Source organism: Pterocles gutturalis, unplaced genomic scaffold, assembly GCF_000699245.1.
Source record: "Pterocles gutturalis isolate BGI_N339 unplaced genomic scaffold, ASM69924v1 scaffold6000, whole genome shotgun sequence".
Lineage (NCBI taxonomy): Eukaryota > Metazoa > Chordata > Aves > Pterocliformes > Pteroclidae > Pterocles > Pterocles gutturalis.
The window spans coordinates 43891-68300 of record NW_010143417.1 but is presented as its reverse complement, the minus strand read 5'-3'; the positions used below and the strand labels follow the sequence as shown (position 1 = coordinate 68300).

Sequence of the window (24410 nt, the reverse complement as noted above, 5' to 3'; positions counted from 1 at the left end):
AAAATCCCTGCATTCAAGTCGTCGTGCTTGGAAAAGGACCAAAGCCTCCACATTTCCTTATACCCAGGAGGTTCCGAGCGCGTTGCGTACTGCAGTCAATAAAGTGCCAAGAAGCTAATGAAGATAAAAGTGTCAACGCGTAGCGGTGATACCTTTCCCATATAGCTATTTTGACCATTTCGCAAACAAATTTGGCAGCTACCGCAACGCCCAAGTCCGAAAAGCAAACGTGCGACATCTCCACGTTATTAAACTTCTTGCTGCTCCGCCGAAGTGTCATGGGATGACAGATTGCTCCCTGCACATCAATTGGATTCAGAGAAGTTCTCAAACCCTTGCGGGTTAAAAGAGGCTCCAGCATGAATCAGAGTCCCAGTGGTAAGGAGATCATCGATACAAGGGATTATGCAGATTCAAGAAATACCCTCAGCACCCGAAAGTTTTCAGAATGCAAACTACATCAACCCTGAAAACAAGAGGCACTGCATCATGATGGCAGGAGGGACAAAGCCAGGGGGGTTTAACAGACAAAAAAAGATTGTTTTAATGGGAGAGAAGCATCAGTCATTGAGTCCTACTTCATTCAGACTTTCTATCCGACCCATCCATCTTCAGTGCCAAGAGATGACAGGACCACCTCACTTTTTCCCCCCAGCCTAGTATATCAATAATGCCCATTTCTACCCCAAACAAATGACTCGCTAGAATGGCCCTTTTCCATAAATTGGCTTTGCCAAGTCCCACAAATGCCTCAGTACCTGCTATGGTCAACTTGGCTCTAACAAGGCCCCCTCAAGAGGTAGGCACCGATGGGTGGAGCCTTCCCCAATCATCTTCCCCAACAGCTACTTTGTCATTCATGGCTGGGGACCATCTGCGGAAGAGGGGACCGGGGACGGGGGAGCCGAGCCAGAGATGGACACAAACTCATACCCTCCCCACACAAGCACGAATGCAAATTCCTCCGCCCTCGCAAAAACGCCTCTGCGGGCATTATCTCTGAACAAAAGTCCTCGAGGCGGGCAGTCTCTGCATCACTGCTCTCTCTGTTAGCACCACCTGCTTGGCGTCAGCCGGGAGAGTCGCCGAGTTATCTTTTCGCCACGTCTGCAGAAGCCAACGGGAGCACAATGGACCCCATCAGCCAGGGTCAGGCATGGCTTTCTTTCTCGCCCCGTACCACCAGCCCTTTTCACCTCCACCATCTCCAGGACCCCAGAGCGGTCAATGAGGAGGTGGCTTCGAGCGCAGGGAGGAGGAGGAGGGGGGAATATAGGTCTCTGGCGTAAATTACCGACGCCGTTTCCCCTCCTCTCCCCTTTCCTTAAGACCTGATGGTCTTCAGTCACACATCTTAAAAGAAAAACAAAAAACAAAAACACAAAGACTTACTTGTCTCAAGTCGATGAAGGCCAACTGCAGCGTGTCCCCTTGGAACCCAGGCACTGGGCCGGATCTGGCAAACTCTGTGGGAAAGAAAAGAGGATAAAAAGCGCCTTTAACTAACCATGGACAGGGAGATTGGCAGACGGATGACAGGGAAGACAAGAGAGGCTGGGGGAGAGGAGGACCGCGCTTCTAAGGAGTCATGTCTCCCTCCCTTCAGCGTCTTTGTTCGCCCTTCAAAATTCGTGTCATCAAAACACCATTAATTCCACCGTCCTGACAGCAAGGAAACTGTACTAATTCGACCTGAAATTTATTCCCATGAGCCGTACTGGGCTTCAGAGTATTTGTTTTGTGAATGGACAAACAACTTGCCGAGAAGAAAGGGGGGATGGGGGTGGAAAAGTTTTTCCTCTCAACACAATAAAATCTTCAGCTGTGAAACTCTTTTCAGTTCCGAAAGCTATTTATATTTTAGGGCGCTGAAGGAATTTTCTAATTTCACGCCTGTCACCAGGCTCCATAAGCATTCATCAAAAAAATATGCCCAGCCGCATCATTAATTATTCGGCAGCAGATTATTTGCATTATCTGGTACGGTGCGCTATTGCCAGCGTACAGTCACCCCAAATGGGAAGAATCGCGGCCATTATGTGGCATATTTATTTATGTTGGATGAAGACATCTGACAACTGAATAACGTTGGCTTCTAAAGTGAAGAGAATCTTTCCAAGGCCACATTTACCTCCTTCCAGTGCAATCTGGCCAAAATTTCCTACTTAAGTCATTTATTTTTCTTCTAGTCTGTTATTTAAACCAAGTCTAAAACCATTGAGTGGGACTTGAACAAATCCACAGTAGAGGACCTTAGCTCTTCCATGCCATTTAACAGTTTTCACTTGGTAGTGCTCATGAAGCCAACGACTGCACATATTCAAGTGTGTCTTTTGAAGATGCGCCTGAGGTGGATTTTGCCCAACTTCACTTAATTTTCACCCCCTTTAGTTACAGAAGTAACGGCTTTATCTCCGTTCTCCGTGCAACTTTTCAGCACCGAGGGAACCTAATTTCTGAAGCCACAACTCAACGTCATGAAAGACTCAAAGAGTTTCTGCCTTTGGATGAACTTTGTTGCTCCTGCACACATGGAAGATGCTGCATGATGGAACGAAGTGTTTTCCTGAGACACAACCGAGTGTGATGGCAGAAAGAAGAAGGGAGGGAAAATCAGATTTTTAAGGTATGTAATGCCAGAGGCCATCATTGGCCAATTATTCTGGTTTTTACCATAGAGGAACCCTCAAAACAGCTCCTGCAGCTCCACGAAGCTGAGGACTAAGGATGGCTCGGCAATAAGGACGGAGGATTTTGCCTTCTGTCTCCATGACTGCACAAAGGTACTAAAGGACAAAGCCTGTCCTGTCCTTAAACACTATGCAGTGTCATTTCATGCCAGCTGGTCTTCTCCTTGAACGCTTCTCCTTCCAAAAGTTATCTCATTTTTGAGCAAATGCCATAAAAGAAGGAAAACAAATCATCACAGTCCTATTTTTTATTGCAGTCCTATTTTTCAAGACTTCCTATAGCAGCCCAGTCATACAAGCAGTCCCCATGGCTCTAACGAGAAGAGACTAATGAATTAGACATCGGGATTCAGCCCTGTTCCTCAACTGCCTTATTTCTGGAAACCAAAGAAGGGTCGTTTGTCAGCTTTCTTGCTTCACCTTCCATTAAAATCTTGGGATGGAGAATATCCTTCAATACAGACACAGGTACCTCCAGGGGCACAGTGGCTGGTTTTCAGACATCCAAGGCTTCATTTTTTAATATTTTCTGATGCCAGAGGAGCTCTAAGATTGAAACCATCACTCATCTTTGCAGTCATCACTCAAGTGACAACGGCTGCAGGACAACAGCAAACACACCTGTAAACCCATTACTTTTATCCAACGCTGCTACTAGAAACAAACAATAAAAAATAAAAAGAGAAAGTGTGTATGTGACTGTTCACATTTAGATTTTGGACAGGAAATCCAAGCCAGGAGAAACCATCCATGGCTGTGCCCATGGACTTTGCCGCTTTTACACAGGATGGGACAGGACAGAGATAGGAGCTGCTTCCAGCCACTTTCACTGACCGCCGCTGCAATATTTAGGCTGCAAATAGTCCAAAGTGAGTTTACATTTAACCCTCAAAAACTGTTTTAATTAATTCTAACTGTAAAGGCATTTTAATGTATGTTTGCTATAAAATTTCACTGCAGCCTGCCTGAGCCAGCGCACACGCGAGGGAGGACTAACACAAGCTTTCTGACTCTGATCTGCAAGGGATAAATCATCTTTACACATTTGCTGTACACCCCACTGTCTCATCTGGAAAAATTATCCCAAAATCCACATCAATCCTAAAACACCCCTGCTTTGGAAAAAGCATGTACCTAAGAAGCTACAAATATTTAGATGAGAGAAACAACGTTTGAGCATCTTCTCGAGGGATGAAACTGCCCTGGGTGGCTCAGTGCTGGGTTGAGGTACCCAACAAACTGGCTGAACCACTACATCCTCCCCTCTGAGGATGGGGACACATCATGTTGCTAATTATATTTGAAGAAATACTGGAAAATAGAAACCCTGGAAGGACTGAAATGAAATAAAAAAAAAAACCACCCTTCTATTTTGGATTTAAAGGCTTTGCAGCTGCTAGGAATCTATTTAGAAGCACACACGGAGTTGTGAAATTTAAGATCTTCCCGAAAGCATGAATTTCAAACCCTCATGAGAAAATGCCTGTGACTGGGTCTTGAATGTTTTCACAAGACTCGTGAATTTATCCCTACTGTCATCTGGTCACGAGCAACCCAAGACAGATTCCATCCCAAGACACGGCTGCCAGTTAGCGGCTCACCTTCAGCTTTTACTAAGGAACCACACGGGAGGAAGGCTGGAAGAGTTCCGGAGCGATGCTGCCCTTTAACACCACGCATTACAACGATGGTAGCACATGGAACCAACATTGCTTTGAACAGTAATTCTCATTAAAAGAACACATTGGAATCTCCACTGCATTAACAATTCACTTGACATCCAAGAAGTGAGATGACGTATGAGATCATATTATTTGTATTACAGAAGAAATGAGCTCGGACGCCAGAAGAAATCTGCTACAGCACTTGGCTGTAAGGAGCCCGAAGAGGAATGAATGCAATGCTTCACCCCACGGTTGTTATAAAAATAGCTGTACCTTCTGTAATCGTAGGTCACATTTTACATACCAATGCCATGAACTTATTTTGAAGGAGGAATGAACAAAGTCTTAAAGAAAAAAAAAGAAACAAAGAAGAGAACGGAGCTTTAGAGGAAAGACACAGCCAGTTCTTCTTGGTTTTAATCTCTTCAACCAGATTTCAGGATAATTTTCTCGGAACAACCAAGCAACAGTGTTGGCCTCAGTACTGTCGGATTCGTTTATTGTACCGTCTCCACCACCAAGGCAAGTGGCAAACATAGCAAGCCACCTACAGTACAGCCCCTTGAGCAGAAAATCACAAGAGAATAGAGCAGATCAGTATGCGGCTGTTTGTACAAAGCATTTAGCCAGGCTAAAGGTTTGAGAGGCTTGTGTTCAGGCCAAAAAAGTAATGTCTTTGCAAGGTCTACAGGCTTGGGCCACCCAGGGCAGGTCACAGTGGGACTCTAACCTCTCTTCCAAAACATTTCACCGCTGAAAGAATCAAGGAACAGGAACCGTTAAGCCCTTTACAATGGACAAATAATAAAGAGTTCAAACGCACACCAGAAAAGAGACATCCACTGTAAATTAATTATCCAGAACGGGGGAATCTCTTTTTGTGTACTGGAGACGGCTACGCACACAGGGACAGTCTTACATGGATTGTGCAGTTCAAATAAACACAGCTGGTGACTTCATTCCTCAAAAACATCATTTTGAGGGGAAGATTTTTCTCTAAATTACACGACAGCACCAGCATTCACGATGGGATCAAGGTTAGAGCAGCTCCTGGGGAGGGGAACCTGGACAATCCGCTGGCGGTTGCATCTGTCATCAACAAGATTTTTGTATTTGGGAAAAGAACCATCTCAGTATTCCTCGATGAACAACGTAGGTCTCAAAGTCATCTTCCTTAGACAAACCCTTGGAAGACTGTCTTAGGAAAGCCAAGCAACAGGACCTCTTGCACCTCACCCAGAGGCACCAAATGACACCTTGAGAACACTCAAGCTCAAGAACAAATCTCTGTGTGGACTCCGGAGAAGCTCACAAGGGAAAAAAGGTGAGAAATTATTGGTAGGAATTGAGGCAAGAGGAACAGAGAGAAGATCCCAATTTCCATACTGAGCTTATACTTTCACCCACACCATTCCCACAGTTCTGCTTTGAAGCTGTTCCCCATTATAGGCCAAATTAGCAAAGCTCATCCCCATCTGGGGAATTCCAGAGAGCTGCAGGGAGAGGGAGGAGTTATCCAAAATACACCAAACTGGGTCAGATTAAATAAAAATGTCTAACCCTCTCCATCATTTGTTCTTCTGATGAGCCTGGAGTCCTGTTATTGCATTGAAATGAGTGGTCCCAGGGCCGTGGTGGTCTGACAGGGCTGAGGAGCTTCAAGAGCCCCAGAGAGGAACTCTTCACTGCTGGACCACTAGATGTTTTCAAGTAGAAGAAAAGTAAGCTCTTTAGAAGAAACTGTATGAGTTATGTGCCAAGAATATTGGTCCCTGCCAATCTGTAGGACATACAGAATCATTGAATGGTTTGGGTGGGAAAGGACCTTCAAGATCATCGAGTCCCATGGGCAGGGACACCTCCCACCAGCCCAGGTTGCTCAAAGCCTCATCCAGCCTGGCCTTGAACCCCTCCAGGGATGGGACATCCACAACTCCTCTCAAATCATAAAAACAAGTTACAGATCTATACAGGTTCCCTAACTCGTAACTCAAGACGTACAATGGATGTCTCTTAGCAGATGTGAAGTTCTGAGCTCCACTAAAATACTAGTCCTAGGAAAATTGGAATGTACGCGTGTCACCATGAGCTCATTCGAGCTGCAAGTTTGAGAAGCATCAATGATGTATGTCCATGATGGGTGGGGAAGGGAAGGTGGGCACAGAGCTGAGGAACTGCATGCTCTTAAAACTGCTCAAACAAAATCAGGTGTGGACAGAGGTGTCTTCTCTTCCTAGAGTTGCAAAGGATTATAAGGATGGGTAAATAAATATCAGCAGGTATCCTGGTAACAAAGGAGAACACAGGAAGGTGTTGGAGATGGAGGATATCCAAAATGTTGTAGCAGACAGCAGAGGTTGGAGACAAGAGCACAGGACAGGCTGAGATGACACCATGGGATTAGCAAGAGGTCACAATGAAGATAGAAGAGAAGGAAAACAGAGAAAGAAATACTAAAGCTAAAACGCTGAAGAAGATGAGGTGATGGATTATAGTACAGAAGAAGGGCAGACATAAGGCAAACATCAGCTGATGGTTAGAGACAGTGAGAATTCTCACTTTAGGGGAACTGTCAAATGGCTGGAGAGAAATTAATTTCTCTTTAACATGATGCAAACTCCCAGGATTTGCTCGAGTTGGACTTGCAAAGAGCACTTAAGCACTGTGCTGAAGTAGAGAGCGTTGTCTAAGTACCTCCCATCAGCATCTAAACCAAAAGGACACATTTTTGGAGCTCATTGATGGAGACTCATGCGCTCCTCCCCCCTGCATATTTATACGCACTAATTCACCAGGCATCGCTTTCTTTGCCACTGCGACCACTTTGCAACCTCTAAGAAAGGTCAGTTGAGGGAAATGAAGGCAGCACTAAATAAATTAATGATATGCCTAGGGTAACAAATTCAGGGAGAAATAAATCTAAGCGTAGGAAGGTGGCACAGCCATGGACCAGAGGCTCCCACATCCGTGCCCTCTGTCAGTCAGCGCACCAAAAATTTACCCTTTCAATTTCAGAAAGCACGTATAGCAGCGCTTGGAAGACAGCTCTGTTGTCAATACAAATCACCCTGCTCCATTTTAACAGCAGGAAAATGCAAAGGTTTGGTTCCTAATGAGTTCTGATAGGTGAAGAGGTGGGAAGGATCCCCTTGATCCAGAGCCCCCCCATCTCTCCTGTAGCCCCCTTTCAGCACTGGAAGGTGCTGGAAGGTCTCCCCGGAGCCTTCTCTTCTCCAGGCTGCACACCCCCAACTCTCTCAGCCTGTCCTCGCACGGGAGCTGCTCCAGCCTCGGCCCATCTCCGTGGCTCCTCTGGACCCGCTCCACAGATAAGCATCAGTGACGTGAGGATTCTCTCCTGATGCAACCTGCTCAAACCTTTCTCTCTGTTCATTGCAATGTTCCCTTTTCCCCCCTAAAATGCGACCTTTTGCTGGTGCATTGCGGCAGGACGGATACCAGCAATGACACAGTGCAATAACCTAAAATCATGGAATCCCAGAATGGTTTGGGTTGGAAGGGACCTTCAAGATAATCCAGCCCCACCCCCTGCCATGGGCAGGGACACCTCCCACCAGCCCAGGTTGCCCAAAGCCTCATCCAGCCTGGCCTTGAACCCCTCCAGGGATGGAGCATCCAGGGAGTTGTCCTCAAACCCACCGTGCTCACCTCTAGGGTGGTGCACACCAGTCCCCGATGGGTTGCAGGTTGGAAGAACATCAAGCAGCTTTTTGTACAGTGCCAAAGTCCACGCTCGAGGGAGAGGACTCCTCTGGCATGGTGGGCAAATCCCGGCATCTTACACAAATATCGGGATTTCCGCATGAGAAAGTCCTCAGAGCCAGACAACGTGGCCAAGGAGGAGGTGGCAAAGGACTGTGCTGGGACCTGTATCGGTGCATTTTGGCACAATCGAGTGTCAGGCTGGAGGATTCCTCAAACCAGCGGAGACATCTGTGTTTCTTATTGACTGCTCCCAGGAGTGGGCTGACCCAAAATTGAGAGTTTAATGAAATTTTAAATATAATTTTTATGGCGCTTTTGATTTCTCATAAAGCTGCAGTTAAAAGACTTTAGAGATTACGGAACTGCTTATTTTATGATCTAAGTATTGTAAAAACAATCTGCCTCAACCACTGCTGGAACCCGTTATGTAGATGGGAAACACTTTTGTAGGAATGAGAGTGGTCCCCTTTCTTTTTTGCTTTTTTTAAGTCGCAATCTCCAAATTTGGGTTGTTACATTTGATTCCCACTACCTCTGAGGTACAGGAGATATATATATATATTCAAAATAAATATATCAGCACCAGGAGATCCAAAAGAGAGCAGAGCAGGGAACCGGGTTACAAGGCACACAGCAATTACAAAAAGCACACTGCACGTGCTGTTAGATCTTGGGTTACAGACGTATTCTGGAAGGCAGCAACCCATTTTAAAAAAGCAAATGCCTCTCTTGAAAAAAACATCACCTCCTCTATTTACAGGTTCATGGAAATATTTGTGTTAGGTTTTTTTTTTTCCCCTCTCCAGAGTTGGCTTTTTTATTTTTTTTCTCCCTCTTTTCAAGTTGGCTTGTTGGGCTGGAGCCAGAACTCACTCCTAAATTGAGACATAATTAGATGTGTCCTACTGTGCCTTTCTGGGCAATTCATTTAACCTCTCCGCCTTACTTCACTTCAGGTTTAAAAAGGAGGTGAGAGAATCTCTCTTGACTGCAGAAAAAAAGAGCTCTGCAAAGCCAAGCAACACGAACAAGAGTTACAACTCATACCTGGCCAGCTACAGATGTAAGAACGACTTTTGCCCTTCCCTGGATGCCAGCTGTTGTACATACCACTGTAAATCTGCACCAAAAAACTTTAAAACCTCTAACATGCATCTTGGGAAACAGCTTTTTGCTGGGGGGGAAAAAAAAAAAAAAAAAAAAAGAGGACATCCACCTCGACGTGCAGAACTGGTTCCTTACATCTCCCCAAGGGCTGTGTCCCACCGGAGGCTCCAGAAATGGTCTCACCGGAGGGATAATGCCACAGGAACACAGCTCCCGTTTTTCCCAGGTTTCTCTCATCACAGGCAGCCTAAAAGGATTTTTTACAGCCTTGCAGCTCCACTCTTGCACTCCACCAAAAATGCTGCTGACGTACACGGGACTATTCATACAACCAAGACATCAAGATTTGCCTCTTAATGTTTATTTAATTTATTACTTCTCCCCAGTCCTCAGAAAGCTTTTTTTTTTTTTTGAAGGCTATAAAACTAATAAACTGTATATTCAGTGCTTTGAAGCTGCAAAACAAGCACGTTTTTATAGAGGGGGGAATTTCTGGTGCAGGCAAGGGGTCCCAACACGATCTCCTGCTTCTCCCCATCCAGGTTCGCACGTGCCTGGTGCCAAACCTTAGTCTGATGCAACGGTTCATGCAGCCATTCCTTTTTTATGCCGACAGGATAGCAATTTATTTAGAAATAAGGAAATATTTTATGAACCCACAAGTGTGAGGAATTAATTTACTGGTGTCTTGTTTTAAGCTCAAGCCATCATCGTCTTCACCTCTACAATTCTTACCTATTGCGTATATAAAACCATTTTCTTGTAATGTGTATTAGATCTACTCTAATACAGAGCAAATTATCTGCACCACTTTCAAACCATGCTAAATATGTGACTAAATCCTTTTATTAATTTGCCTCACCACTCTCTTAACCAGCTTATACCTACGGCATCCACGAGAGACTGAAACAAAAGCCTAATAAACTCCAAGATCGAAACTCTGAAGCCATGTTCCCACATCAGAGAACTCACTGGAAGTGCTCCAAACAGCTACAAAATCCTATTTTAATATGATAAGTACACGAGAAAGCTGCTAAACTAGGTAAGGCTTGGGAGTCCGGGGAGAGGAAGAGGGCTGGAGGCAGAGAGATAAAGTCAAATATGCAGCTGGGATCATAAGGATGCTGAGATACCCACCTGCAATTTCAGGTAAATGATAAAAAAAACAAAAAACAAAAAACAAAACCCCAAACAAAACCCTTGCAAATTGAAACATATCTTCTGAACACACCAGTTCACTCTCAGGATTGGCTTTTCCTAAAATTGAAATCTCAATGCACTGCTCAAAACCAGAACTAAAATTATCCCTGGTGTCAGCAAAGCCACCAGACAAACCCGTAGGGATGAGGGAATGCACTTTTGACGCCAAAAAGGAAGAAAAAGACTTTGTCTGGGTTGACTGTTCTGGGGGCTGACAGTGATGGATCGGAAGGTTACAGCACCAGCATCCGTCTCCATTCCCCTGCCCGCGACGGCATCTCGGGCTGGGGGGAGCGGGCCGCCGGCCCCGCTGCTCAGGTTGGCGTCACCTGCTCTTGAATGTCTGAGTGCTCCTGGGTTTGTCTTGCAAAACAATTGGAATTTAAGGAAATGTGCTTTTAAACCCGATATGAAATGTCATCCATTTTACTTAGCATCGGGGGCTTTTAGGGAAGAGATGCTGCTTAGTGACCCACGTTACCGATGGGGCGGAAAACTGCAGGGTTACGAGTCTGTTTGCACCCAAAAGAAAAAGAAGGAAACTATTATGAATGACAAATGCTTCCTATTATCCTCAGCAATATCGCCGGTCCCTCCGCGGACACCGACTGGGAACACAGCTGCTACCGGCACAGCCCCGACGCGCTGATGGGACACAAATTAAACAGCCAGAATATAAGGCTGAAGGTGCTTCTCAAAGAAAAATAAGATATTGGTTCGCATTACGACACATGATACAGCTGCAAATTTTTGGATACGACTCATTAAGCAGGGCTCCTTCTCCCAGGCTACTCGGCTGAGAGTGCTGGGAATTAGCAAAAGGACATTAAAAAATTAAAAAATATCCCCGGGAAAGACCAAAAGTCTTGCTGGGGGATCTTTCTCAGAAATAAATTTAATCTCACTATTGGTGGGTGCAGCTGAACTAAAATACGACCAATGAAATGTTTTATAAAGGGTGGAAGAGTATCTTTGGACAGTGGAAATGCCAGACAATGATGAAACCAACACAACTGATTTCACTGAGTTATCAGAGACGGGAAAAGCAAACTCACAACTCTTCAGGCTCCAATACCATTTACACTGAGGCCAGGGACTGTTTTGCTGTGGGGTTTAATGGAAGACTCCACGGATTTATTGTGTTCTAAAGAAGACACATCCCAATCTCCCCATCAACCAAGAAAGCCAAAAAAGCGGGTATTTGGGAAAAAAAAAACCAACTTCCTCAAAATACTTTATCCTTTCTGGAATTAAAAGATTTCCTCAATGCTTTATCAGCCCTACCAAGCTCCTTCCACAGCCATGGTCACTAATCCATCCCAATTAATCCCAATACTAAAACCATCCGCCTCATCAGGAAGAGAGGTTCCTGGGCAGATGTGTGTGTTCACCCTGTTTTAGCTTCAATTACAAAAATAGGAAGAAAAAAAGCATTTTGTCAGCTTGTGTTATAATTTCTTAATTCCTCTGTTGAGCAGGATAACAAGCAACTTGAGGAAAACCTTGGGATTTCCGAGCGGATTCAGGTGTAAGCGAGAGGAACCCAAACGAGCAGGGTGGGGAGCAAAGCCGCGGTGCTCCACACACACCTCTGAACACACGCAGTTATTTTGTCGCCAGACATCTCTTTTCCATAACAGCAATTTCACAAAAAGGGTTCGCTTTGAGAAAAAATTCCCTGCGGCAGATCGAGAAGACAAACAGCTGAGGTCAAGAGAGGACCAGAACTTCTTAAGAACGTAAGCCAGTTATTATTTTCAGAACCAGTTATAAGTAATCTGATTTTTGTTAGCCCTAGACTCCAATCCCTCCTATTTTTTAGTCTCAAAAAGCAGGGACAGTCTGGAAAGCATCAAGGCAGCATTAAAGACAAAAAAGAAGAGTAAAGCTTTGATCTCTTAGAATTTGCTGGGCTGCTTCTGTCCTGGAGATACTGCCAAGTGTCATCGTGGCCAGCACCAGCCAGCTCTGCAGGCGTTCACCGGTCCTCAACACTCAGCATCACTAAAAGCCCCGGTTTGGGTCCCGACATACAAACGGGCAAAGGCAGACATGGAAAACGAGAGGATTCTTACGTTCACACTCCTCCACGTCCAGGTTGAACTGCTGCAAGGCGCCCAGCGTCAGCTGCCGCACTTCGGCTTCCAGCAGCAGCTGCATCAGCGAGGTGGAGAGGTGCTTGCACGCCGACATGCACGCCGTCTGCGCCACCTTCCCCTGCAAGAGAAAAGCCAGACCCAGTGAGGCCATCGAGCACAAAACGCAAGAGGAACCGCAGCCCAGGACTTGCAGTCCAGCCTCTTTAGTGGCTTCCATCTGCTATGGGACCTTCACGAAGTGCTCACTCCTGCAACCACTGTCTCTCACGGGAATCACCTTCTAGGGCTCCCCATTGCCCCTAGCAGGCCTGTCCCATCCCTGGAGGGGTTCAAGACCAGGCTGGATGAGGCTTTGGGCAACCTGGGCTAGTGGGAGGTGTCCCTGCCCATGGCAGGGGGTGGGACTGGATGGGCTTGAAGGGCCCTTCCAGCCCCAACCATCCTGTGATTCTGTGATTAGACCTCATCAGGGGCAGAGTGTCTAGGAGCAACTCAAATCCAGGACAACCTTGGGGTGTTCAGAGCTTTAAGCATCTCTCAGTATCATTGTAACAGAAATAAGAAAATATAGAGATTTTATTTGAGGTCCTACACAAGATTGCCTGTAGTTAGCTTGTTGATAGGTCCAAATAGTGCTGACGACAACTCAAAACTCCAGCCTACAACTAAATCAGTGCCCATACATATTCCAAAGCAGGAATTTCAAAATGCCGTTACCCACAGCAGAGGCTTACATTTCAAGATTTAGCTTTGGCTACTAGGGAGCAGAAAACAAACTTGGAGTGTCTCACACACATAGTGCTTATAGAATCATAGAATCACAGGATGGTTTGGGTTGGAAGGGACCTTCAAGATCATCCAGTGCCACCCCCTGCCATGGGCAGGGACACCTCCCACCAGCCCAGGTTGCCCAAAGCCTCATCCAGCCTGGCCTTGAACCCCTCCAGGGATGGGGCATCCACAGCTTCTCTGGGCAACCTGGGCCACTGCCTCACCACCCTCATAGTGATAAATTTCTTCCTAAACCTAAGGTTCCTTTTATTCCTTTTATTCTAATCAAATTTATTTTGCATCACAGCAGCAAGTCTCACCTGTTACAAGTACCACACTCTCAGTCAACTCAAACCAAGCATCATTTAGGGGCATTGAACATGTGGGAGCATTTTTTTTTACAGCCTACCCAAATTTCTCCCTCATTTCCAAATGTTCAAAACATTTCCCCCATTCCCCAAGTATTGCTGTGCGCCATCCAAAATCTGTGGCAGATAAAGAGTTGGGTAGGTAAGATTTTGCAGATAAGATTTGCACACGTGTGCAGCATATATTAAACCCACAAAAATGGGGAAATCCTTTCACACAAGAGCCCAGATTCTGACAAACCCACCGGCTGACGCCGCACAGAACGATCCCGATGTCTGCGTGCGTAACCCCACAATAATATTTGAAGCTGCTACCATGAAAACAGCTTCAGCCAGAGATTATGTCTTCAAATGCAGACAAAGGACTTTAACACGCTTTCTTGCAAACAAGGAGTGGCTTAGGAGACCTCATAGATTTTTTTTTTACAACCCTTTTACAAATTGTATTTAAACTGGGATTAAAGCGAGGGTTTACGTGGCGTTTCAAGCGAAGTATCACAAGTTTTACCGCCGTGGCGCGGAGGGATGAGCAAATGTTTGACGCATTTGCTGGGAAGTGTTTTTAACCAGCTTTGCAAAGTTGTTGTGGATCTTCAGGCCGTATTCATCTTCAGCAGGAGGGGGGAAAAAATCATCATTTATTTAAAAAAAAAAAAAAAAAAAAAAGAGCAGACTCATGCATTCCAGGGCAGGGTACTTCATCTCTGCTGTTCGCTGCCGTTCCCAGGCTCCAGGAGAGTTCATTACTCACCTCCAAACAAACACCTTCACTAAAATTAAGATGAAGCATGGCAACCATAAAGTTTAGCGGAGCGTCGGTCTTTTGTTTTTTGCTTTTCATCATTTACGCACATTCTTCTGACACATTTTGTTATTTAAAACACCGCTCGTGCCAATTCCTCATCCCCAGCCGCGGTGGGAAGCACATCGCTACCCAACTGTGATTTTTCTTCATTACTTCCAACAGACACTTGAGTTTTTGCTATGACCAAGTAGTTTTGATGTCTTATGGAGCAGAAGACCCAGATGGAAGCAGAGGATGAGGAAGCAAAGCCCTGCAGCCATGCCCTGAGACCCACACCCATGCTGGTCACCCTTCTTGGAAAAGCACGAGAAAATCCCAACGCACACCACCAGGAATCTGCATAGAAGGTTGCAACCCTTGGAGATGCTCAACCCTTGGTGAAGTCAAAAGGAAACCCCTTCAAGAAGGTTTTCTGCCCCGTTGACAAAAATTTAAGAGGAATTCTTGCGCACCAAGCAAGGGTCCGATCAGCAGGCATGGAGGTACCTAAAGGGTTACCTATGCCTGCAACGGCCGCAGCAAACACGCCTGCCCTGGCGCACGCATTCCTCCGGCCAGCCAGACTTGCCCGAATAAAGAGTGAATGACAGGCGACACCGGGAGGGCGTGAAGAAGAGCAAATAATTGAGATGAAATGTCAACTTAATAAGCCGAACGCGAGCAAGACGGGATGGGAAAAGTAATTTAATCATCAGGACTTGACAGCACAACAGCTCTGCCGAGTCCTCACCACGAAAGCGATGTGTAAGCGGTACTTTAGGACATTCTTTGCCAGTATTTTCTACCACAGCTCCTTGCAGAGATGGGAAAGGGGATCCAACTGACAAGCCCAGGAGCAGCTTCGGGCTCAGCTTTTCCTTCTCCTTCCTTTTTGACACAGGACTTGGCCAGACTCAAAACTTTTTTCAGGTGCAAATGTGAGTCTTTGAAAACCCCAAAGCTGAATCTTCTCACGGGAGCTGAGAACCCGACCTTTTATTTCTGTTATTCTTAAGGTTTAAACACCTAAAAAACTTTCTGCTTTCAAAAAGACTCAGTCTTTCATCTTAGATTTAAGAACATACAAATGCCTGACAGTTTAGATCCAGTATTACTGGATGAAAGGCAAAAGTATATAAAGGTATTTTTTTCCACCTTTTAAGCATTAATCCATTTTTCCTTATATTTACTACTAGAGGGCTTAGAGATGCCATGGGGGTTTAAATCATCGTGCTAAATGTCTGGCGAGAAAAAAGAAGGTACCACCAGGGATGACCAGCATCTCACTCCCTGGGCACAGAGATTTAAAACCCTTCCAGAATTTACATTTTCCATTCTTATAAATATGACTGAACCTAATCCTTTTCTGCCACAGCTCTACGCTCAACGCAACAGACGCCCACTTACAGCAGCTGCTTACAAGATCAGCAATGGCTTATGAACATCAATTTTAGACTATTTCCCCAAAAATATAGTGCAATATCTGCTTGATAAGCAGCTGGTGTTGACAGGAGAAAAAACCAGCACCAGGACACTGATATATCACTGCTAATAAGCTGCCGCTGCAAGTGAAGACGGCTGTTCGTATCCTCCCTTGGGATGGTCTGGGCTGCATGCTGGCAGACGCCGACCACATCCTCACACCACCACGAGCCCATCTTCGTTCTTTAGCATTTATTTATCATATAGATTCACTTCAGTGACATTTTTTTCTCCCATCCCAGTTCATTTCCCATTCATCCAGGCTGGATGAGGCTTTGAGCAGCCTGGGCTAGTGGGAGGTGGCCCTGCCCATGGCAAGGGGTTGAAACTGGATGACCTGTAAGGTCCCTTCCAACCCAAACCATTCTATGGTTCTACGATTTTTCAGCTTTCCCACAGTGCTGGGAGGAAGAACCCCTTTCTTGCCCTGGGGCACCCGCCCGGCACACCGACACGCGGAGCTGAGCCCGTGATGGACGTGTTTTCCATCAGCCAAAATCATTAACCGCACCACCCACAGCAGCGGTGTCGGGACATGTGCCTTGGCATGGAGATTGAGCTGGATGCCCCCGAGATGTCATCTCTAGACATCGCTGCTCCTAGAAAACCCCGGGGTTCAGAGGAGCCACCGCGCTCAGCTGAGACGGCTCAGACCTCGTGCTAATTACCCTGATGATTTTTGAGAGCGCGTGGCGGAACCGGTGGCACTCCCAAAGGCTCTCCCCGTGCCGGCGCCCCAAGAAATCATTGGGTTATGTCCCCATCCCGCTCCCTGGGTTGGCTCCAAACCAGCTCGGTCCCTGCCTATATTTCAGAAAGGCTTTACCTGCCTGAACACCATCGTCCCTCCAGCTCACGAACAATTTATCTAAAATGCAAGATGAGATTTGGAGAATGTGGCAAAGGAGGAGGAATGCAACCACGACCTGAGGTGTCTGCAGAGAAGGGGGAAAACAAACACCTTAAAGACACCAACAGCTCATTTACCAACTTGACAGAAAACTGAAGAGCTTAAAATCTCATGAAACAATTCCAGGAACACCTCTATAGTACCACTCGCTCATTCAAGACCTTTGGAAACCTCATTAAAAATGAACGGGAGGGAACAGGAGTCATGGGCGAAAGTCAACAGAGCTCAATGGCCAAGACGCCCAAGCGCCTGCCCACCACCCCCACCAAGCTCCAGCTTAGTCCAGCCTCCAGTGACATAAAGAAATTCTGAGAGTATTATCAGAGTGAAAGCCAAGGGGTTTTGTTTCAAGCCTTAAATAATCTTGTAAATATATTTCTGACAATGAATCCGTGGCCTTTGGTGCAACCTCGTTGCAGCTAGGGTCAGCATTTGGGGTTCCATCGGGGTTTGCCCTCAAGATGAAGCTGTCATCCCTGTCCCACCAAGGTTTCCTCTAGGCACGCAGGTAGGACATCTAGAGAGGTTCCTCGTGGCCGTGCCGGCCAGCGAAAGGGCAGAGCCAAACCTCTGGACCGCTCCCAAACACGCAACCAAAGGGGCACCTACCAGACCACATCGCCATGGGCCACTCCCCATGGACCCCACCAAGTCAGGAGATCAGCCATGAAATCATCTCTTTTCATCTGTATTTCATCCTTGAGCAGCAGATGGAAGCCTCCGTGTTCCCAGGAGGACGGGCTGCCACCGGGGGGAAGGTCAGGACGGAGGCTGCGGAGCCGGCGCTGCTCCCGGTAGCGCGTTTGTTTGAAAATAGCAAATATGTTAACAATTAGGGAAAGGAAACGCTGAAAGGCTGCCTTGTTAATTAAGGAACTTGCTATCAAAGGACTCATTAAAAGCTACTGAAACGGAATGGTTGTTAAAATAAATACCCATTAATCTTAACCTGCAATCAGGAATCGCGGCGGGGGGAGAGGGGCTCCTCGGCACACACCTACCGCTGCCAGAGCCCCGGTGGTGGCACCAGCTGGCAATGGCCACCAACCAGAGGGTCCCAGAAGAGACCCAAGAAGGTTGTCCCAGGGGTCCCATCCCACCACCCTGCAGGAGCACTTCTGGCTTCACTGAGGAGGAACCTGCCGGTGCCTCTTGCTCTTTGCTTGGCCAATTCTAGGTGCAAAGTGGCCACTAAAATGCAAACAAAAGTCCTACTGTAGCACCGGGAATGCTTCCACCAACTTGCCACTGATTTAATGCAGCATTTCCATGAAAAATAAAGCCTGGCAGGTTTCAAATGGTCTGGGAATTTCCCATTCTTTTTAAAAATTTTTCTTTTTTGCAAACAACAGAATTTCTTTTTCAACCTGCAACAAGCATCAGGATTGATGTGGTTAAGTATATTCAGATGTGCAAATCCATGAACCTCATGCAACAGAAAAATGGGCCAAAAATTTGTAATCTATCAATATTAAATGTCCACTTTTCTATAAACACCACAAAGTTGTCCCAATAATTTCAACACTGATTTTCTGGCTTTTCCAATTCCGAATGCAGTATTGGTGGAATATTTTGCAGAAGATGGAAATGAGATGCTATGATAATGAGCAATTTTTCGCCAGTATAAAACTAAGAATAATCTCAGGGGATACTTTCTGTGCAGGCACAGATGAAGACTTCAGACCCCAAGACATGATATACTCCTGTTCCAGATGCCTCTGGGACTGTCCCTGCTGCCAGCAGCACTGGAGCCCCAAATCTCACTAAACTATGAGCAAAATCAGTAAATCAGCTCTGCCAGCTCTTAAAAGGAAAATTCCCTGGCTTGCCCATGCCATCCTGATTTGCCAGGTTCTTAAAATCACCCCGAGGCATATTTTAATTGCTTTTAAAAAGAAAACCAAAAACAAAAACAAAAACAATTGTTCTGTAGTCGCTGAAGATGGCAAAAAAACCCCAAACTATTACCCAGATACATTAACACGTCCCAAATAGTGAAAACAAATGTACAATGAGCACTCTGCTGGTTTTAAGAGGTTTACTGAAAAAGCAAACAACTCTTTTATTAGTTGCCCAGAAATCCATTTTCAGTTTTTTAAAAGAGTGGGTTTGCGGGGGGGGGGGGGTATGGTTGGTGTTTTTGTTGGGTTTGGCGTAGAGTTTTCCGTTTGTTATTTTTCTTGTTGTTTTAATTATTTATAAAAAAAGCTATGGATCTGCACCCAAAATTTTGCAAATAAAAGTGAACATATCCAGGAGAAAGAGGTCCAGTAGCAACACACGAGAGCCCCAAACAAAATGGATGGTCAAGAAGAGACACTGACCCCTTGGCCATCCCTCTCTGCATTGGCCAAGACTACCGGCCGATGTAGCAATGCCCACCCTGAGCAGGGTGGTCTCCAAAGACCCCTCCTCTGAAGGGAGGAGCTCAGATGGCATCCATGACCACCTTGGCGGGACCAGCCTCTACAAGAAGGTGTCCCTGCCCATGGCAGGGAGTTGGAACTAGATGATCTTGAAGGTCCCTTCCAAGCCAAACCATTCCATGATTCTACGATCTGATGGTGTAGAGAGGCGACGGCATGGGGAGCATGGTCCAAACCCAAAGCTTGTACCTACAGACCCACAGGATGGAATCACATAGACCTAGTGGAGGGACAGGGGAGCTCCCTAAATTGATGTCACTTTTTTCACTGGCCTCAGAGCACCGAGGAGTTTGATGGAAAGATAGAGAAAACATCTGCCAGGGTGTTTAAAAGAGAGAAGGTGCTGATCTCAAGAACTGCAGGATACCACAGGTAAACCAAGCCCAGATTAATGTCCAAGAAGGAGTGAAAACAAAACAGCCCAAGCACCAAATTACTGGGAACAATACAGATTGGCAAAAGGAAAAGTTAATTTTTCTAAGAAGTTTTATGTTTAATATAAAAGGAAAATCAATGTAGCACCTTTGTCCAGGAGACAGTCAGACTCGTTAAATGCTACATGGTCAGACAACAACACACATCCCAGAAAATCCAATCCATCCCTAAGAGTAGTAGCTTCAGATTAGGTATCAAGGGAGCAACTCTTAATTAATTAGTTCTATTTACATGGCTTTGCTGCACCCTTATTAAGTAGAAGAAATCACTTTTTCCTCCCAAAATTGTTTGTATTATGGAAAAAAGGACAAGAGCAGACTGGTTCCTGGTTTCCAGCAAGGAACATGCTGTGGGTTGAGTGCTGTCACTTCGCGTTAGATGTGACCCACAGGGGATGCAAGAGGTGACTCACGGGCCAACATTAATGGTCACTCATTGATTTCAGCCACTGTCAAGCTCCATATTTGATCTCCGTCTCCGTTAAGTCATCCCAGGACCTAAACACTGAAGCCAGTGCTGATTTACAGACTTGGAAAAAGGCGACTGGCACCAAGCTACACGTTGACGTTCACGTGGTTTTGAAATTTGCCAAGGAAAAGCAGAAGAACCTTCCAGCCAACAAGAGAAGGTTGGTGATGAGCAACACTTGTGGGCCAGGGTTCCTGAACACAGAGCAATGCCTCTTGTGGAAAGTGATGCTCCACAGCCTTGCACCCCCGGGATGTTCCTCAGCCTTGGGCCTCCATCAGGTCTTCATACTACTTGGCAGTTACAAAGTTAAAGGTTTCTTGATGCCTAAATTTATGAATGGAGAAGCAATGACCACACACATGTTTGAGGAAGGCATTTTGGATTCAACACACAACTGGGACCCACTGGAATGGTCAACAGCATCGCCTTCATATCAACAGCCTCCCTTCCAACACCCCCAAACCCCATCCTGCTACTCGCAGTGAACGGGACAGGCATCCGTGCCCTGATTCACCAGGAAGAAGAAAGGTCTCTTTCTCCCCAGAATCTGCCATGCCAAGAGCAACCTGATGAACAACAGTTTCTGGTTTAGGATGAGGACAGATGCTCTGCACAAGATGAGCTGCAGGCATTGCTCCCCTTCCCTCTGCACCTGATTGCTTGGGCTGGGAGCTGGGCAGGTTGTAGCAACCCATGGAAGAGGCTTCCTTGCCGTTAGCAAATCACCAGATTTGAACAGATTCTCACCACCGAGGTGCTGTCGTGGCCTTTTCCAAGTAAAACTGAGATTTTGGTCCTCCCATTACTCCGACCAGCCCTATCACGCCATAGCTTGATTCAGAAGACAATCTTCCACCACTGAAATATTTCAGGCTCACCATAGTAAACCCGTGAAGAGCAAATACCTTAAAGCTGTGCCAACTAACAGAATTTCAAGAGAAATTTGTCATGTGCAAAGACCCACTCACCTGGAAAGCTGGCGGCATCTAAAGAGCAAAAAGAGCCAACTGGAAGGCCACCATCCTCTGGAGCGGAATTGCACTCAAACTCACGCAAAAGCTGAGTGCAAGTCCATGTTTAAGTGGCTGTCTTCCAGAGGTATTTAAAAAAATCGACGGGGTGTCATTTTCAGAAGTAAACATTTCCCACTTCTATTCTATTTTGAGCACTAAAGGGAAAACAGGCTGTCACAGATAGGGCAGCGAGACAAACACACAGCGAAGCTCAACTCCCAACAGAAGCTTAGAGGCAACCAGACAAATAAAAAAGAAAAAGGGAAAAAAAAGCAAATACAGCAATTATCCTCACCACACAAAAAATAAACCAGCTGGTTACACTGACCACTGCAGCTCGATACAAACCCCCTCACATTCCAATAAAAGAGGAAAAACTCTACCCATTTGTCCGGGTCGAAGATGCCCAAGGTCAACAGCTGGAGGCTATTTTGGCTGAAGCTGGTGGGAGACTCGAGGCTCAAACACAGAGCAGCACATCAGAAATCCCATCTGGGGGGTGATGGTCACAATTAGCTCCCACAGATCTGAAACGTTATTTTATTCTGATTCTTTTGTGGGGGTTTTGGGGACTTTCTGGGTTTTTGTTTTGTTGGGGGTTTTTTTTGGTTTTTGTTTTGGTCTTCAACCAAATGACTATTTGTCAAGTAACCAGCTCCATGGCGAAGTTTTACCTACACAGGCAGAAGGGGTCTTGGCACTACAAATTGCGTCCACTTGCTTACAAGCACGAGTGAATACACCCAACAGCAAAGGCACAACTCCAGGATTTTGTAATCACGTATAATCGCGGGATCAAGGATATAAGAGGATCCAGGATTAGAGCATGCAGAGGATCACAAGACTTCTCCCTCGCTTTGACCGTGCTGTCAGAGTCCACACACAACATCTACTTTCTTTTTTTTTGTAATAAGAAAATAAATAAATAGAAGGAAGGGCAGAGGGTGGCAAAGGGAAGGACCTCGGGACGCAGCTGTTACAACTGAGCACGGAGAGTTTCTTTGAAGCCTTACGGAGGCACACAGCAACACACAACTGGGCAAAGGTCTTTTTGCAGAAGCTCAGTAGTTTGCAGCAAAGCTGGGAAGCCATTCTATTTTTTTTTTTTTTGTATATGCACATATGCAAAAAACACCCAGGAAATAGATGACTCCAAAATCTGCATCTTCTTCCTTGCACGCCATCCAAATGCACGGCAGGATATGTTCAATTAACCACTTTTTTAAAGTCTATAGCACGGAAACAGTTGTGCACAGAGCCTGGTACACGCGACATGAGCAGCGCCTGCGTTGGAGCATCCAGCTGCTGTCTGGTCTCCTGAGATGCTTCAGAGATTTGTGCAAGGACCTTCACCATGGGCACGGGTGGGAAAACACTCCTGCCAGTCCGGGTTAGGCGTCCAATAGCATTATGCTTTGAGAAACACCAGGAATCACATCCTTTATCCTTGTTAGCCGCTTGATTTACCTTGCAGATGCTCTCATTAATCACGTAACCATCTGACCATGACTCTCCCACCAGGCTGGAGGTCCAGCCTGTGGCATCAAACTCCTGTTTTGAACGCTGCTGCCTTCTGCTTTCCTTTACATGACCCTCTTTTTTCAATGGTAAAAGATAAAAACCAGCAGACAGAAAGAACAGGGCTATAGATTCACTGCAACCCCAAGGAGTGGTTGGTGACCCATGGCCCAGCCAGGCGGGCTTGGACAAGGCATGGGCTTGATGCTCCTCAATTTTCTCCTCCTCCCACGCTCACCACTTGGGTCACCACAGAGATCGTTCGCCTCTGAAAAAGACAACAAGACTCTGCAACAAGACGTGTCAAGGGAAAAACGTGGTGCCCCACCATCGGAGGCATCTCAGCCTGCAAAGGAATTAAACCCATAAATAACCCGCATTGAACGGGTCTCTATATGCACAGAAGATGCACGAAGTAGCCCTAATTTTTCTTGGTCCTATTTGTGCCTTCTAACGCGGAGAGAGGCTCATTTCTGGTCCCTGTGTCCACGGGTTGAGACTTTCCGAGTTACTTGACGTAAACCAGAGCCGTGGCCTGACCGTGATCGGAGCGCGCAGCTCCACGACTGGAACGAACGAGAAAAAGAAAAAAAATAAATGCCATATTTCATCCTCCTCTTTTGTGGCTTTTATTTTCTTTTGTATTCGCTTTGGGAATAACATTCTTTCCATTGGGAAGAGCTGATTTTCCATTAAATACAAAGCAGCTGCCATTTTGGAAACAAAAAGTTGATTAAATACAGATTTTTTTTAAATTTTTTTTTTTTTTCCCGTAACGTACCAAGAGCTAGAACCACGGTTCTGATTTATCAGGGCAAAGCATCTGCCAATTATGGCAGGCAGAGGAGCTAAAGAGAGTGAACTGAATCGCTTCATCTTTGTTATATAATTTTATAATTATGATTTGATGTTATAAATAAAAGGAGAAAGATTTCAAGGCTTGGAGCACCGTACGCTGCACTCATCCCCGCGTTGGAACCCTCTGGCACACCGACACGAAGGGTTCCTCACCCTTTGCACACACAGCGATGCTCCAGATTCCCCATTTACGCAGATTCCCGCTTGCCGAGATGCCGAAGGAAGGGTCAGCGTGTTGTCATGACGTACGGCCGCCTGTTGGAAACGCAACTAATACATGACTTCAGGCCCAGATGTTGAACAGACTGGAAAGAAGGACGAGCTCAAAACAAAAAAAGAAAATCCAAACACCCACTCCATTTCCACTCCATGAGCCATCAACATCCAATTCAGGAGATATTTCTTTTTCCAAGCAGAGCAGATGACTGAGTGACCAACACAAGCAGCATGTGAAACTTCAGCTCGTTCTATATTTTTCCAAAACCTAAATCTTACATTTAATTTCCATTTTCAATATTTAGATGTATCAAGAAAAGAAAAAGATGGATGATGAAAGCATAGAAATTACTGTTACTTTGTTTTCAATTAACCCACTGGTCTCTCTTAATTATCGTGCCTTCCAATGCGTTCCGCAGGGGTTGATATTGGGACCGTTCAACATCTTTGTGGGAGACATGGACAGTGGGATCGAGTGCACCCTCAGCAAGTTTGCCGATGACACCAAGATGTGTGGTGTGGTGACACGCTGGAGGGAAGGGATGGCATCCAGAGGGACCTGGACAGGCTGGAGAGGCGGGACCGTGCCAACCTCCTGGAGTTCAACAAGGGCAAGCACACAGGACAGACACGGAGCTGCTGGAGCGGGGCCAGAGGAGCCACGGAGATGGG

At 46.0% G+C, this 24410-nt stretch overlaps 1 protein-coding gene across 1 annotated transcript in view; it reads right to left on the bottom strand.

The window, feature by feature from the left end:
- Positions 1–1341: 1341 nt before the first annotated feature.
- The window catches only part of LOC104469973 (exocyst complex component 6B), a gene marked incomplete at its 5' end in the record, with an annotated part of 50459 nt that continues 27390 nt past the window's right edge, over positions 1342–24410 (bottom strand). The window contains 2 exons of the mRNA XM_010084726.1: positions 1342–1466; positions 12463–12604. Coding sequence (XP_010083028.1) covers positions 1342–1466; positions 12463–12604 — 267 coding nt within the window. The remainder of the gene's footprint in view (positions 1467–12462; positions 12605–24410) is intronic.